We start from the raw sequence: 15,201 nt of genomic DNA, 5'->3' as shown, positions 1-15,201 counted from the left end.
TCTCTCTCTCTCTCTCTCTCTCTCTCTCTCTCTTTCTCTCTCTCTGTGTGTTTGTGTGTGTGTGTCAATTTTTAAATTTTTCTTTCTTTTTTTTCCATACTGGGAATCGAACCCAAGTCCTTGCAGCATGACAGCCAAGTGTTCTACCACTGAGCAATATTCTCAACCCTGAAAGACTTTTTAAAAACAGAAATATCTAATTCTCAGTATTGAGAGTTTTGCTTTGGCATAAAGTAATACCTAGTTATTACTCCCAGATGGTAGGATGGGATCAATGGAAAGAGATCAAGTCTCCTTCCACTGGAGCCAGCGAGTAAGGAGTCATCTCAAACAAGGTCAGACCCTCCCTTGAAGCAGTAACTGCAGGTGAAAAGTGGCTCTCAACATGGTCGCACATTAGAATCACCAGGGGATTTTAGTCTTCACTATTTTATTTTGGTAAAATTATGCATACATAACAAAATATGCCACTCAAACCATTTTTAGGTATACAGTTAATGGCATTAAGTTCCACCATCCATCGCCAGACCTCTCTCGTCTTCCCAGTGGAAACTGCATTCATTACACGCTTCTCCCCATCCGCTCGCTCCTAAGCTCCTGGCAATCACCATGCTATTTTCTATTTCTATGGATTTGAATATATCTTTTAGTCAAAAAGTTTAAGTTTTGAGATACTTTAACACTAGCTCAGCCTATTTACAATGTAAACAAGATTACTGGGCCCTGGGCTCCTCTGATAACCTAAACATACAGCTTTAATTCCTCATGACCCTTCCTTGCTTTGGTGTGTGTGTGTGTGTGTGTGTGTGTGTGTGTGTGTGTGTGTGTTTGGGTCTCCTCTTGGCTAAAAAGGATGCTGTCTTTATTCAGACATCACCTCTATTAGTCACTTTTCTGTTGCTGTGATAGAAACACTGACCAAAGCAATTTATAGAAGGAAGAGTTTATTTGAGTTTACAGTTCCAGGGGAATTACAATCCATCATGGCAGGGAGGCATGGTGGTTGGAGGTGGATGGAGGTGGCTGGATCAGGAGCATCAGAAGCTAAGCTCTCACATCATCATACAGGCACAGGAAGCAAGAGACCAACTAGAGATCTAGCAAGGCTTAACAACTCTCTAAGCCCACCCCCAGTGACATGCTTCCTCCACGATAGCCACACCTTCTAAAACCTTCCAAAACAGCGCCATCATCTGGGGACAAAAATGTCCAAACACTTGGAGCCTATGGGGGACATTTTCATTCAAACCACTACGTAACCATAATGTGGCATTTCATACTTCCTCACTCTCCAACCACCCTTAGCTGTAATTTTAATACATAAATAAATATAATGTTTAACTTGCATTGATTTTAAAAATTTCTAGGGGCTGGAGAGATGGCTCAGTGGTTAAGAGCACTGACTGCTCTTGCTAAGGACCTGGATTCAATTCCCAGCACCCACATGATAGCTAACAACTGTCCGTAATTCCAGTTCCAGGGGAAATATGATGCCCTCTGCTGACCCCTTCAGGCATTGCAAACACAGGTACACTTACATACATGCAGACAACACATTCATACACATAAAATAAATTAAAATAATAAATAAACAAACAGCTTAAAGTAATTAATTTTTATTTCTTTATCTTTATTAACCCTGCTTTGCTATCTCCTAAAAACTTGAACAACTTAAGAATCACAGGAATTTATCAAGGAATGTTTAATAACAAAAGGAAAATTAATAATCATTACCATTTACCAAGTATTTACTACATATCAAACAGCATACATTATCCTATTTACACACACACACACACACACACACACACACACACACACACATAAATTGTCAAGAAGACAAAAGCAAGTTACCCATTGTCATGTGGCTTGCCCATGTTAGGAGCTGAATTCCAGTCATTTTACTGTGAAAAATGCTGGCCTTCATAAGATCAGTAGAAATGGGTCCACACCCCAGGAATTCTGCCAGTTGCTAGATGTGTCACCTTGTGCCTGACCTATCACCACTCTGAGTTTCAATTTCACCTGTAAAGTTGGTTTCACAAAACCACCCTCATAAAGTTGTTCAGGGATTTAAAATGAGAGAAAAATATGTGCTATGCCAGTCAGTTGTAGTCAGCATGCCATCTCTCTGCCAAAGCCTGTTTATTCTCTCCCTTCTCTGTGTGGGGCTGGAGTGGGCAGAGGGCCCAGTGAAAGAAAGGGCAAGCCAGATCTGCAGTGCCTGCCATGCAGTACAGAGGCTGAAACTCCAGAGCCAGAAAATTTCAGTCAGGAGTCAAGCGCCACTTGTCTCACAGATGTCCCACCCTAGGAGTGGCTCTAGCGTCTGTGATGAGGATATTCCTGTGTGTGAGAGGCAGAGCCAGGTTGCTGAAGGCCCTGGGCATCTGTGGGCTCAGAGGCTTGTGAGGACAACCAGTGAACGTGCAGCTCATCTCCTGCTCTGGTCCTGTCATCTCAACGCACACAAAAGCCATGGGAACCCTTGAAGGACACCTGCTGCCAGGCATAGCCCTCCTCTTCTACTCACTCTACCATTCAGTGCTGGTGTCCCTGGCGCTGCTCCAGGAGCAGAGGGTCCTCAAGCCCCCTCTATTCGTATGGAAACGGGAAGGACACCGGGCGTTGCAGCAGGTCTCATATGAAGGGGTGCTGAAGGTGGTCATTCCTTGTGTTGGCATTTTAGCTGAATTCTACTACCCGCCTGGGATAAACCGGGCAGTGATGATAGATTGGGAAGACCCTCAGCGGCCATTTGTGTTCAAGGACAACTGGCAACATTTCACCATGTACGTGTTTTTTCTGCTCAGTGGTATGGTGGACATCGTGAGCCAATCATGTGTGGCACATCGGAGTGCGAGGCTGGAACGAGCTGCCGAAGCCTTGGCTTTCTATGTGCTGGTACTGTTGATGGCAGCCCACATTGAGAACAAGAGTGCCCTGGAGATCCGAGTGCACATTCTGTTCATGGTTCCCTCCTTCCTGCTCGCGGTGGTGCTCAGCATTGAGATCTGGGTCCCTGATCATCCCCCACTCTGGGTGTTCAAGACCTGGCTGGGGCTGGTGCTCAGCAATTGGATGCTGCAGCTCTGTACAGTGATGTATTCACCTCCCACTGGACAACCTTGGCGGGCAGACAATCCCGTGGACTTGTCATTCCTCACCATCTTCTTCTGCTGGCACCTGGCCTTAGGGGCAGTTGTGCTGGCTGCTATCTATGGCCTCTGCAGTCTCTGGCACAGTCATCGTTCTTGTTCTTTCTGGACAAAGACCACAGGTACTTGGTATCAGCCGTGTCCTACAGAATCCAGTGGTGAGGAACTAGAGAAGCTCAGGACAGAGGCAGTGCTACAGGATGAAGATGTCTAGGTACAGAAACTGTCTTGGTGCTATGATTTTTGTAATGAGAGGTTCAAGAGCACCTGCTGCCTGCTTAGCCTGGAATAGACAGTGTGGCTTTCCATCCCAGGATCTAACTTCCTTGTCATCAAGTAAACCTGCTCCGAGTACAATTTCTTATCTATCACTTTGTTCTGTCCAGGTTAGTCTCTTCCCTGCTGCCTTGTCTGCTTGGTTCCCGGCCATTCGAATGCAGAGAACAAGTACTGCTCTTTTGAGATAGCTTTTGCTTAATGCAAAAGGACGGGAAGTGAGAAATAGGGAGAACTGGGAAGGGTGGGCCTGAGAGAGGATTCATCTGTCGTGGACAGGGCAGAATTAGGGTGTGATTCATGTGCCTGCAGATAAAGTAATTAAGTGCTGAAAAACAAGGAAGCCAGGTGTTCAGAATGGTGAGATGTTTTCTTCGTTTCTATCTTTCATTCACACTAAGCATAACTAATTTGGGTGGCTTAAAAAAAAAAACTTCTAGACCTCAGTACATGAACTTGCACTAAGGAACATCTTGGAGACACTAACTTGACACAATAGGCCTTCACACAAATGACAGAATGTATGAATTCCAGTGGGGGGCTATGGAAGGGTGTCAGTGGGAAAGGACGTATAAAGATGATTGAGATTTACTGAGATGTTCTATATGAAATACACAAAAATTCAATAAAAAAATTAAAAACCTTCACCTGAATAAGGCTACTTCTGACTACTGACAAAGTGGGAATGAGGAGGTTGGTGGCATTGAGGACAGAGTCAAGCAATTCACTGATGGCTCAAGTGAGGAGAGAAGAGTTCAGGGAGGAAGTCCCAAGGGTGGCTATAAGAAATGAAGATGGTCAAAATGTAATTTTAAGGGCTAGGGATGTATGTCAAAGGTAGAGTGCTTGCCTAGCGTTCCCAAGGCCCTGGGTTCAGTTCCTAGTCCTGCAAAATAAATAAGCAAACAAATAATTTTAAGTGGTTTGTTCTTTGCTCTGATATAAAACTACATCATTGTTTCAACTCTTTCAGCAAAGGCTGTTATATGTAGTATGTCTAATGTGAGTGATTCTGGGGAGAAGCCAAATAAAAGGCCAGATCTCACTTGGGGAGACCAGGGAAGAAGAATAGCCATGAGATGTGTTATGCAGGGATGGAGGGGGTTCCAGTGGTCTTCATGGGCATCTCCAAATGAGATGGAGATACATGAAGAGAAAGCAGGATGGGAGGTGGTTGCCAGGGATGTGGAGAAAGAAACACAAAAAAAAGCATCCACCATGAAAGGGCTGCAGTAACACCCCACCCTATGTCGCTAGAAATGCTCTCCTTGAAGGATGGAGAGCTTCTAGAAGCATAGGAGTTTGCAGACAGCAGAAGAGGCAACTACATGGTCATTTTAAAAATGCCTCTGGCACCTTTAAAGAAGCAGTGCATATTCAGAGCATGGACAATGGGCTCTGGAGAATTGGAAAGGGATTCATATCAAAGAGGGGAGCTGGTGAACAGAGAGAGCAAGGGTCAAGCTCTGGCAGCCCACACTAACAGGGCTTGGAGTGGGAAGACTGGGTCTGAACAGAGCTGCCTGTGTTCCAGGTGGAACTGCCTGGAAACAGTGTCATCCCTGCACCCAGGCAGACACACATAAGACTTCTCTCTCTCCATAGGACAACAGGAACCAACCCAGGTAGGAGTCAGTCTCCATCCCAGAGTCAGAACCTTGATTTTCCCTGAGATTAAGAAAGCTTAAACTCTGAGGTCTTTCATGTTACATGTTCTAGTCACAATCCTGGGACGATGTTCATGTTATTACTGACACAGCATTTATAAAGGTGAGGGGCTTTTTAAAATATTTTTTTCTTTAAAGACTTTTTTTTAAACTTTTTAAAATTTTTTATTTATTATTTTTATGTGTATGCATGTATTATCTGCATGTAGGTAACTGCACCCATGTTGTGCAATGCCCGTGGAGGTCAGAAGAGGCTGTCTGATCCTCTGGGAGTGGAGTTACTGTGGGGACATAAAGGCCCCACCTTCCCAAGATGGCACCGAGAGGAAGTTACTGGGGCACAGCTTGACTTGTTTTGAAGATCATTGGATTGGATGCCTCCATAAACTTTCATGGGATCCTGCCTGAATGCATGCATTGACCTTTAAGCTGATTGGAGAACTATGAGAGGTAGGGGAATTATAAGCACCCTGCCCTGCTGCAATAAATGAGTTTCTACTTGACTAGACTTCCCGTTGCATCTGATTGTTCCCAGTGCTGGGGGCGGCAAGAGCTGGCGAACGCGCACTTACACATCCCCAGTCATCCTTCTGTGGGGGGGGGTCCACAGGCTCAACCTCCCTGCAGTTACAGACAGTTGTTAGCTGCCATGTGGGTGCTGGGACTCGAACCCGGGTCTCTGCAAGAACAACCAGTGTTCTTAACCACTGAGCCATCTCTCCAGCCCCAAGACTTTTCTTTTTTAATTTTTTTCTTTATGTGTCTTACCTGATTGTAACTAAGTGCACCCATGTTGTACAATGCCCACAGAGATCAGAAGAGGGCACTGGATCTCCTGAAACTGGAATTAGGAACAGTTGTTAGCCACCATGTAGGTGCTGGGACTCGAACCTGGGTCCTCTGCAAGAGCAGCCAGTTCTCTTAGCTGCTGAGCCATCTCTCCAGGCTCTGACTGTTTTCTTCATTTAATTTTTAAATTTAGTTAATTAATTTATTATTATGTGTATGAGTGTTTTACCTGCATGTATTTAAGTACACCACATGCATGTAGTGAGAAGGCCAGAGAACATCAGATCCTCTGGAACTGGAGTTAGAGATGGTGTTAGCCACCATGTAGGTGCTGGAGACAGAACCAGGTCCTCTGTAAGAGCACCCAGTGCTCTTAATTGCTAAATCATCTCTCCAGCCCCATAAAGACTGTTATCTATTTTGTATAAGCTTCAGGCTCCATGAAACCTGGCTCTGTCTCCCCTGACAGGCTTAGCACAGCTCTGCTTACAGGCGTCTCATGACACGAAGAGATGTATTCTCTCTTCACCTGTTAACAGAGCCTTCTTTTGTAAGAGGGCAATGTTACAATTTTTCCTTCTTCAACTTAGAATGGAAAGCTTAGAATGTTAATGACATTACACACACTAGTTGAAAATCACTTGCTAAAGTATAATAACTTGGCCAACAAATATAAATGAGGGATTGGGGGTATAGCTCAGGAGTAGTGCGCTATTCTAGAATATCAGGAGGCCCTGAATTCCACCCCCAGCACCACAAAAACGAACAAATGTGAGTACTATCAGATCCTAAGCTTGTTTGAGAAAGAGGAATTAGAGCCAGTCTAGTCAATCGGTATGCTCCAGCTTCAGTGGGAGACCTTGTCTAAAAAGTAAGGTGGAAAATACTAGAGGAAACCATTCAAAGTCAGTCTTGGACCTCCATAGGTACCTGTACATCCACAAGTGCACATCCACACAAACACACACACACACAACACACATACCTAGAGCACACATCAGTCACTAGTAATGCTCTATGAGGTCCAGGAAGTAACTTCAGTTCCATCATACCAAGATATTGGTAAATCCAGAGCTCGGTGCAGCGTTGTGGAAAGCCTTTGTCTTGAGAACATTCATTCCGCCACTCTCTTTCAACATCAGATCTACTTTCTGATCAACAGGAACACTTACACCAATTGGGCAACACTATGGGAGCAAGACAGGACCAGTTCCACGAGTCTTGACAGCCACCCACTTCCCCAATCCTAGAGCTATTTTTATATGAGAGGGGTAAGAAAAGGAGGGTAAGGAAGTAAGAAAGGAGGCTTTGTTGTCTGCCCCTTTCTTGGAACAATATCAGCATTGGCAGCTGTCTTAAAAACATACTCCTGGGTTTAATCTTACAAGTGCCTATTCCTTCCCCAGGCTGAGACTGCATCTCCCAGAGCTCTGTTCTGAGTCCTCTTCCCCAAATGGAATTTCCTGATGACCTCACTTGTCTCCGTGGCTTTAATATCAGTGCACTCGAGCACAATCCTTAGATCTTCCTCTCTACTTGTTCCCTTGTCTGAACGGCTTTCAGAATACCTTAAACGTCACATCTCCATCCAAAATTCATCTCTTCCCCCTCGACCTCCTATCTGGTTTTCATTACCCAGTGATTCCACCTGCTTTTCTCCCAGTTGCCCCCAAGCTTTGGCTTCTAACTGCTGCTGCTCATCCTACCAAAGCCAAGTGCCCCACCAGAAGCCAACCAATCAGCTCTCCAGTCCCCGAGTTTTTCCTGTCTCTGTCCACCCAGCTACCCTCTTGACAGCTTCCTCATGAGTCTCCCAGCATCCAAGTTTGACTTTCTCAAGCACCCCCTCCACATGGAGCCTCATTCCAAAATGGGCATGTGATCATCACTTCAGGATGAATGCAGAATTCCTTGTGTGGCCAGGAACCTTCTCTGGGTAGACCCCCCCGGGCTTACCACTCCCTGTTCAAACACCAAGGTCCAGTCATTTCACTTTGGTCCACTTCCTTCACTGCTAATGCTCTGTGATGGGGAATTTATTTCCCCACGGCCCCTTCCCCTCACCAGGGTACTTCTCCACTATACTTCCTCTGGCCCTGCTGCAGTTGGCACTTACTTTACTTAGTCATATTTTGGCAGCTTTTAAGCCTTTGATTAACTAGAAATTCAGCTGCTATGATTAAGTTAGTTTAGTTACAGATACATAGGTTATTTTAGAATTTGTTTACATATTAAGCTGTTGATTTTTTGCATATACCATTTTAGGTCAAACTTATTGTCCAAGTTCAAAGGCTGGTTTATGCCAAATAGTGACCTGTGACAGTTAATTTTCATTGTCAACTTGACTAGATTTGGAATCACCTAGGAGACATGCCCCTGGTCATGCCTATGAGAGTGTGTCTAGAGAGTGAAGACCTACCCTGAACACTGGCTGCATCATCTTGTGGTCTGAGGTCCTAGACTGAGTTAAAAAATGAGGGGGGCCATGAGTACCAACATTCATTCCTTACTGCTTCCTTACTACAGAGGCAGTGTGACCAGGCATCTCATCCTCCCACCACCATGCTGTTCCCACCATGATGGATTGTGTTCTCTCCAACTGTGAGCCAAAATAAACCTTTTTTAAGTTGCTTTTGTCAGGTATTTTATCACAAGGACTTAAAAAGTAACTGATACCCTGTTCCACAGAGGTATCATGAAAAAGGGGCTGGAGAGATAGCTCAGTGGTTAAGAGCACTGGTTGCTCTTGCAGAGGACTCAGGGTTCAGTTCTCAGCACCCACATGGTGAGGTTTAACACTCTCTTCTGTCCTCAATGGGCACTACACACATGGGTGTACCATGCACACAGGCCAAACACTCATACACATAGAATAAATAAACAAAAAGAAAAATCAGTGAGGTACTTCATTTATATACTTAATTTAGAAAGCATGACATAGTTCGTACAATAAATGGTAGATTGAGAGATGAGATACACAGATGGGCAAATCCTATTCAAAAACAGAGCTCTAACCTGAAATCTCTAACAACCTGCCCAGGAAGTCAACCCACTACCTACAGTAGCCCTGGACATCGGCCTTCTATCTAAAACATACACAGGTTATAAATGTGTAGAAAGTCAGTTACCTATCTCTGATAATCAGTTCAGGAAGCCAGATAATGACCCCTGCAACAAGTGGCCCCAAACAGTGAGGACCTGATTAATAAAATCTAACATCTTCCCTGATTTTTACAGCATTTTCAACTGCCGACCAACCAGACAAAGCCAAATATGCACGTTGACCAACCACATAGGACACCCTGCTTCTAATTAGCCTAGGCTTCTAATTAGCCTCCAGCTTCCCTAGGCTAGCAGCCCCTGTTAGAATACACTGAAGCTCCTTTGGTTTCATGAGCTTTCCTACTCCTCTGCCTGCCTTCCAGTTTCTGCAAAATACATGCTGACTTGATAGTGGCCATTTCCCTTGCAAGCCATACAAACAGACTTCGCCTGGTCTCACTTGGTTCTCATTTGTTTATGGTTTTCACTGATTATTTCATTTGATCCTCCAAGCAGTTACTTAGTATTTATTGAGCACCTATTATATGTCAGAGTCCATAGGAGGCCCTGAGAATAAGGAAGTGACTCATACCTGCCTTTAAACTGATTACAGTTTCATGGGGAGATGGGTTGGGGAGAAAGGCCACTAAACTGTAAGCCAAGTACACTCTTCAAAGAGCTGTGACAAGGAGCAGCAAAGCCAGACCAAGCACTCAGGGAAGACTTCCTAGGACAGGACATCTCCACATGATCCTGAGGAATGAGCAGGGCCAGAGGAAGTATAGTGGAGAAGTACCCTGGTGAGGGGAAGGGGCCGTGGGGAAATAAATTCCCCATCACAGAGCATTAGCAGTGAAGGAAGTGGACCAAAGTGAAATGACTGGACCTTGGTGTTTGAACAGGGAGTGGTAAGCCCGGGGGGGTCTACCCAGAGAAGGTTCCTGGCCACACAAGGAATTCTGCATTCATCCTGAAGTGATGATCACATGCCCATTTTGGAATGAGGCTCCATGTGGAGGGGGTGCTTGAGAAAGTCAAACTTGGATGCTGGGAGACTCATGAGGAAGCTGTCAAGAGGGTAGCTGGGTGGACAGAGACAGGAAAAACTCGGGGACTGGAGAGCTGATTGGTTGGCTTCTGGTGGGGCACTTGGCTTTGGTAGGATGAGCAGCAGCAGTTAGAAGCCAAAGCTTGGGGGCAACTGGGAGAAAAGCAGGTGGAATCACTGGGTAATGAAAACCAGATAGGAGGTCGAGGGGGAAGAGATGAATTTTGGATGGAGATGTGACGTTTAAGGTATTCTGAAAGCCGTTCAGACAAGGGAACAAGTAGAGAGGAAGATCTAAGGATTGTGCTCGAGTGCACTGATATTAAAGCCACGGAGACAAGTGAGGTCATCAGGAAATTCCATTTGGGGAAGAGGACTCAGAACAGAGCTCTGGGAGATGCAGTCTCAGCCTGGGGAAGGAATAGGCACTTGTAAGATTAAACCCAGGAGTATGTTTTTAAGACAGCTGCCAATGCTGATATTGTTCCAAGAAAGGGGCAGACAACAAAGCCTCCTTTCTTACTTCCTTACCCTCCTTTTCTTACCCCTCTCATATAAAAATAGCTCTAGGATTGGGGAAGTGGGTGGCTGTCAAGACTCGTGGAACTGGTCCTGTCTTGCTCCCATAGTGTTGCCCAATTGGTGTAAGTGTTCCTGTTGATCAGAAAGTAGATCTGATGTTGAAAGAGAGTGGCGGAATGAATGTTCTCAAGACAAAGGCTTTCCACAACGCTGCACCGAGCTCTGGATTTACCAATATCTTGGTATGATGGAACTGAAGTTACTTCCTGGACCTCATAGAGCATTACTAGTGACTGATGAGTGTACACCAGGCAGAAAACTGAATCAATTTTCCTTTCTTCTCACTGGCCTGTGAAGACAAAAGGGACTACTTAGAGTTGATTGTCCCCCACCTCTTAAAGCCGTACATACTCACCTGCCTGAATTCTCCTCTCTCTCTCTCTCTCTCTCTCTCTCTCTCTCTCTCTCCCTTCCCTCCTCCTCTTCCCTCCTTTTCCTCCCTCTCCCTGCTGCTGTGGGCTCCTTTCAGCTTCCACAGGAGTTCAAAAGTGACCCTTCCCCACCTTGTGGAAGAAGATGCCCTATGTAAACAGATAGCTCTTCACTCCCCTTGGAATTCTTGGATGACATAAGGGTACAGCTGGTGTCCAACCTCACCTGTCCTAGCCCTTACCCTGCTGAAAACAGTACCTCATCTTCCCCTCCAAAACTTCTCTTCAAGGAAGCAGAACCCAGAACATAACTGAGCTGCACTCTTATGAATCATCCTGCCTTGGTGGCCTGGGCAGACCCTGGGAGACTAGGGACTGTGAGATCGGAGTGGGAGAGACACTTGATGTTCACTTTCTTTGGGGTGGATGCGGTGTGACTTTTGATTGTTTTACCATATACAAGAGAAAGGATGCCTGCAATGAGCCTGATGTCTTAGCTGGCTTCTAGGCCAGTTTATGCTACACTGGGATGGTCAAGCTAAGCAAGCACTTAATCAACTGAGCTGACATGTGTCTTATAGCCACCCGTAACTCCAGCTCTAGTGTGTCTGATACCCTCTTCTGACCTTAGCAGGCAACTGCACTCACATGCACAAACCCATACCAACACACTGCACATATAAGAAGATAATATAAAGTTCTAGAGATATGGCTCAGCTGTTAAGAGTGTGTGCTTTTTTGCAAAAGACTAGAGTTCGATTCCCAGCATCCACATTGGGTGCTCACAACAACATATAACTCAAGCTCCAGGGGATCTGATGCCTCTGGCACTGACACATTCACACCCCCTGCCCTCCCACACACATCATCACATTTAAAAAGGAAATCTTTTAAAACCTAAATCTTATGGGGCTGGAGCAATGGCTCAGCAGATAAGAACACGGGTTGTTCTTGCAGAAGACCTGGGTTCGAATCCCAGCACCCACATGGCAGCTAACAACTGTCCGTAACTCCAGTCCCAGGGGATCTGACAGCTTCTTCTGACCTCCTTGGGCACTGCACGACATGGGTGCATGTACCTACATGCAGGCAATACATGCATACACATAAAATAAAAATAATAAACAATTTTTTTAAAGTTTAAAAAAAATTAAAAATAAATCTTAGAAAAGCATAAAGTTTGCCAAGAGCCTGGATGGAACTAGCTGGTAAGCAGTAAAAGACTTCAGTTCTGCCATGCTGTCCTAGGCCAGGGGACCCCTACATTCCACTGCCACTTCTTGCATAAAGGAGGTTTCTGGTCCAAGAATGGTTTTATCCCAGGCCTTCCCTGTGGTGAGTAATCATACCTCTGCCCGGGACAGGCACTGTGGGACGGTGCACAGCCCTTGAGGCGTGAGCTGACACCCAAGAGAGGAGTGTGTGTCATTCCTGCCTTGGTGCCAGACCACATCTCTCGCCCTGCCATGATTTCTTCCTGGAAGTGGCTGCAAGGGCGTGAGTTACCCCCTTGCTCAGTGCCTGGAAAGGCAGAATGCATAGTGGGAGTGTTCTGAATTCTGCCTTGGCACCCAAGGAGGTAGTCCTTCCCACACTCTGGTACCCTGGGTGATGCCACCTGGTCCTCTAGGATTAGAGGTTCACACACCCAACTTGAGTGGAAGAAGGAAGACGAAACTGGTGGTTTCAATCATCAGTGCATGCAATAGTTATCTCCTAAGCTCTTGGGAGGCATAAAACAACAGAAGTAAGATCCCTGCCCTTGAGGATTTGGGGCAGAAGAATGATTGGATGGTGAAATGGTGAACTTATTCAATCATATAGACACGAAGCCCTGAGTGATCTAAACCACCTCCTCCCACGTGCTCTACAAAGCCAGCTTTTGACAAACACACCAGGGAATGGCAAGTTGCAAAAGTATGGGATTATAGAGTGGAAGATTACACAGTTTGAAAACTGAGGCCTCCCTAAGGAGCTGCATTTTCCCACCCATAAAATAGCATTTATCTTAATCATTTGGGCTTTTCAGAATTTCTTAAGTGTCTTTGCCTTCCTTCTTAGCAGCTAAATTTTGGAAAACTAGGAAAGGATGGCAATTTAATTGCATAAGATCATAAAATCACTTTTGTTCATTCTTTAAATTTAACAGTCAGTTTTTAGCAGGTTGCCTGAGACTCCAGATGTGCTAACAGAAGCAAATGATAGAGTTACCTGAATGTCTTAAAAAAAGAGTAACAGGATACATTGTCAGGAAAATGGTGCTCAGTGTAGCTGGAAAAAGGCACCAAGACAGGACAGGTGGACTCAAAGCTTGTCCCTGACAGTCATTTTTCTTAAACTACAAACCAGAATCATTTGCTCTCTGTTTATTTCATGGGCAATTTGGAGGGAGGGATACACAATTTGATGCTAGTCAATCCATTACTGATATCTCCATGCAAAACTGGCATTTAGAGTTTATTTGCAAACATAACACACCAAGATTTGCTCATAGACAGATGCATAATCAGAAAAATTTTATCATTTTTTTGTTTTGTTTTGTTTATTTATAGGTGTCTCTAACAATGCAGTCCAGGCTGACCTCTAATTCACCACATCCTTCTGTCTCAGTCTCCTGAATGCTAGACTTATAGCCATGGGCCACTTGGCACTATCAGAAAACTTCATCTATGATCCTACCAAATTCAAAAGTTCTCTTGATCTAGCAAATACTCTATAAAGCCCATTTCCTCTCTTGACATGGAGTTCTTGAATCATATAACCTACTTACAAGCATAACTACAAAAATAGGTATTATGTGAGCTGGAGCTATAGTCCCCTCCCATGAGTCTGGAGCTGTGGTCCCCAACTATGAGCCATGGTTTCATGTTCCTCTGGTAGTGGGCTGCTGGTGGAGCAGATTGGAGGATGAAGGACTTCCTGATGCTGGGCAGCAGTTTCAGACTTCTCTAAGTGGCTGCACTCCCCACTGCCCCGAGGGGAGGGCGGTGGCTTTGCCTCTGTGTTGGGTTTATGCTGGGGACAAAGAAAATCTCTGTCATTTGCAGATTCTAGTCTTGGAAGAACTGATTCTCAAAAATGGACTTTCCACCTCCCTTGATGGTCAGCTATGGTCTTGACTCCACATGTGGTCCTGGGCACCCAGACCTTGACATTAGACCTTTCCCATTCCCAGGCATGAAGAGGTTTCCCATCATTTTTCTATTACTTGTCTGCAGCCCCTGTGTACATTCACCTGTGCCCTACAGAAAATGGAAGTCACCTAATTGAACTTCTAGAGATAAAATCACAGTCTGATGGGAGGCAGCAGCAGGTGGATCTCTGTGAGTTCCAGGCCAGCTGGGGCTATAGGAAGACCCTGTCTAAAATAAAACTTTAAAACACAATATTTTGTCATTCAATGGCTCCTCTCCAAAGCCCCTTAAGAACACAGTTTTATTTGAACATGATCTCTTTTGTTTATTGCAAGGACCACACCATGGAAATGCAGTATTAGAAAGGACTAATTATAGTATTGAAGTTCTTATCAGGCACCTTTGAGAAGATTCAGAGAAGCAGTACTCTGCTTTGGCTGGGTTTGCAGAGTCATTCAAAGGCTGAGACTTAACATATATTGCCTAGAAGAAGGAAGATCAGAGCAAGACCAAAGCAACAATTGTGAATCAGCAGTAGCCATTCCCATAGGCCAAGACTGGGTCCACTGCCATCCCTGGGGTCTGAGACGAGCATGCTTTGCCTGTGTTCATTAAGAAGTGTTCTTTGTTTAGCAGGGTCAGCACAGACACCTTGTCTGAGAGTGGCGGTCAGTGAACTGGTTTACATGACACGAAAATACCATAGTCTCATAATGAGTGCTTAGCCAGCGCTCACATGTCAGGAACTGTCATTATCCATATCCTAATTGTAATAAAAGAATTAAATACGAGCATGCTTTGCCTGTGTTCATTAAGAAGTGTTCTTTGTTTAGCAGGGTCAGCACAGACACCTTGTCTGAGAGTGGCGGTCAGTGAACTGGTTTACATGACACGAAAATACCATAGTCTCATAATGAGTGCTTAGCCAGCGCTCACATGTCAGGAACTGTCATTATCCATATCCTAATTGTAATAAAAGAATTAAATAATAATAATTACTATTTTATAATAAAAGAATTAAAAAGAATTAAATGATTGATGATAAAATAATGTGAATTTCTGAATGTCAGTGGTCCAGCACAACTTTACCAGAATGCTTAATAGTGTCATATAGTTGAATGAGTCAGTCTGCAC

General features: G+C 44.7%; 1 protein-coding gene across 1 annotated transcript; it reads left to right on the top strand.

Annotated features, from left to right (window-relative positions):
- Nucleotides 1–2,478: 2,478 nt before the first annotated feature.
- On the top strand, nucleotides 2,479–3,514 carry LOC103732680 (transmembrane epididymal protein 1A-like). The gene has a single exon (XM_008831332.2). The coding sequence runs from the start codon at nucleotides 2,479–2,481 to the stop codon at nucleotides 3,370–3,372; it is 894 nt and encodes a 297-aa protein (XP_008829554.1). The 3' UTR covers nucleotides 3,373–3,514.
- Nucleotides 3,515–15,201: the final 11,687 nt, after the last annotated feature.

The sequence above is a fragment of the Nannospalax galili genome, unplaced genomic scaffold (assembly GCF_000622305.1).
Source record: "Nannospalax galili isolate Female #2095 unplaced genomic scaffold, S.galili_v1.0 scaffold315, whole genome shotgun sequence".
Classification (NCBI taxonomy): Eukaryota; Metazoa; Chordata; class Mammalia; order Rodentia; family Spalacidae; genus Nannospalax; species Nannospalax galili.
Note: the sequence above shows the minus strand (reverse complement) of the source record. Positions and strands in the feature narration are given on the sequence as shown.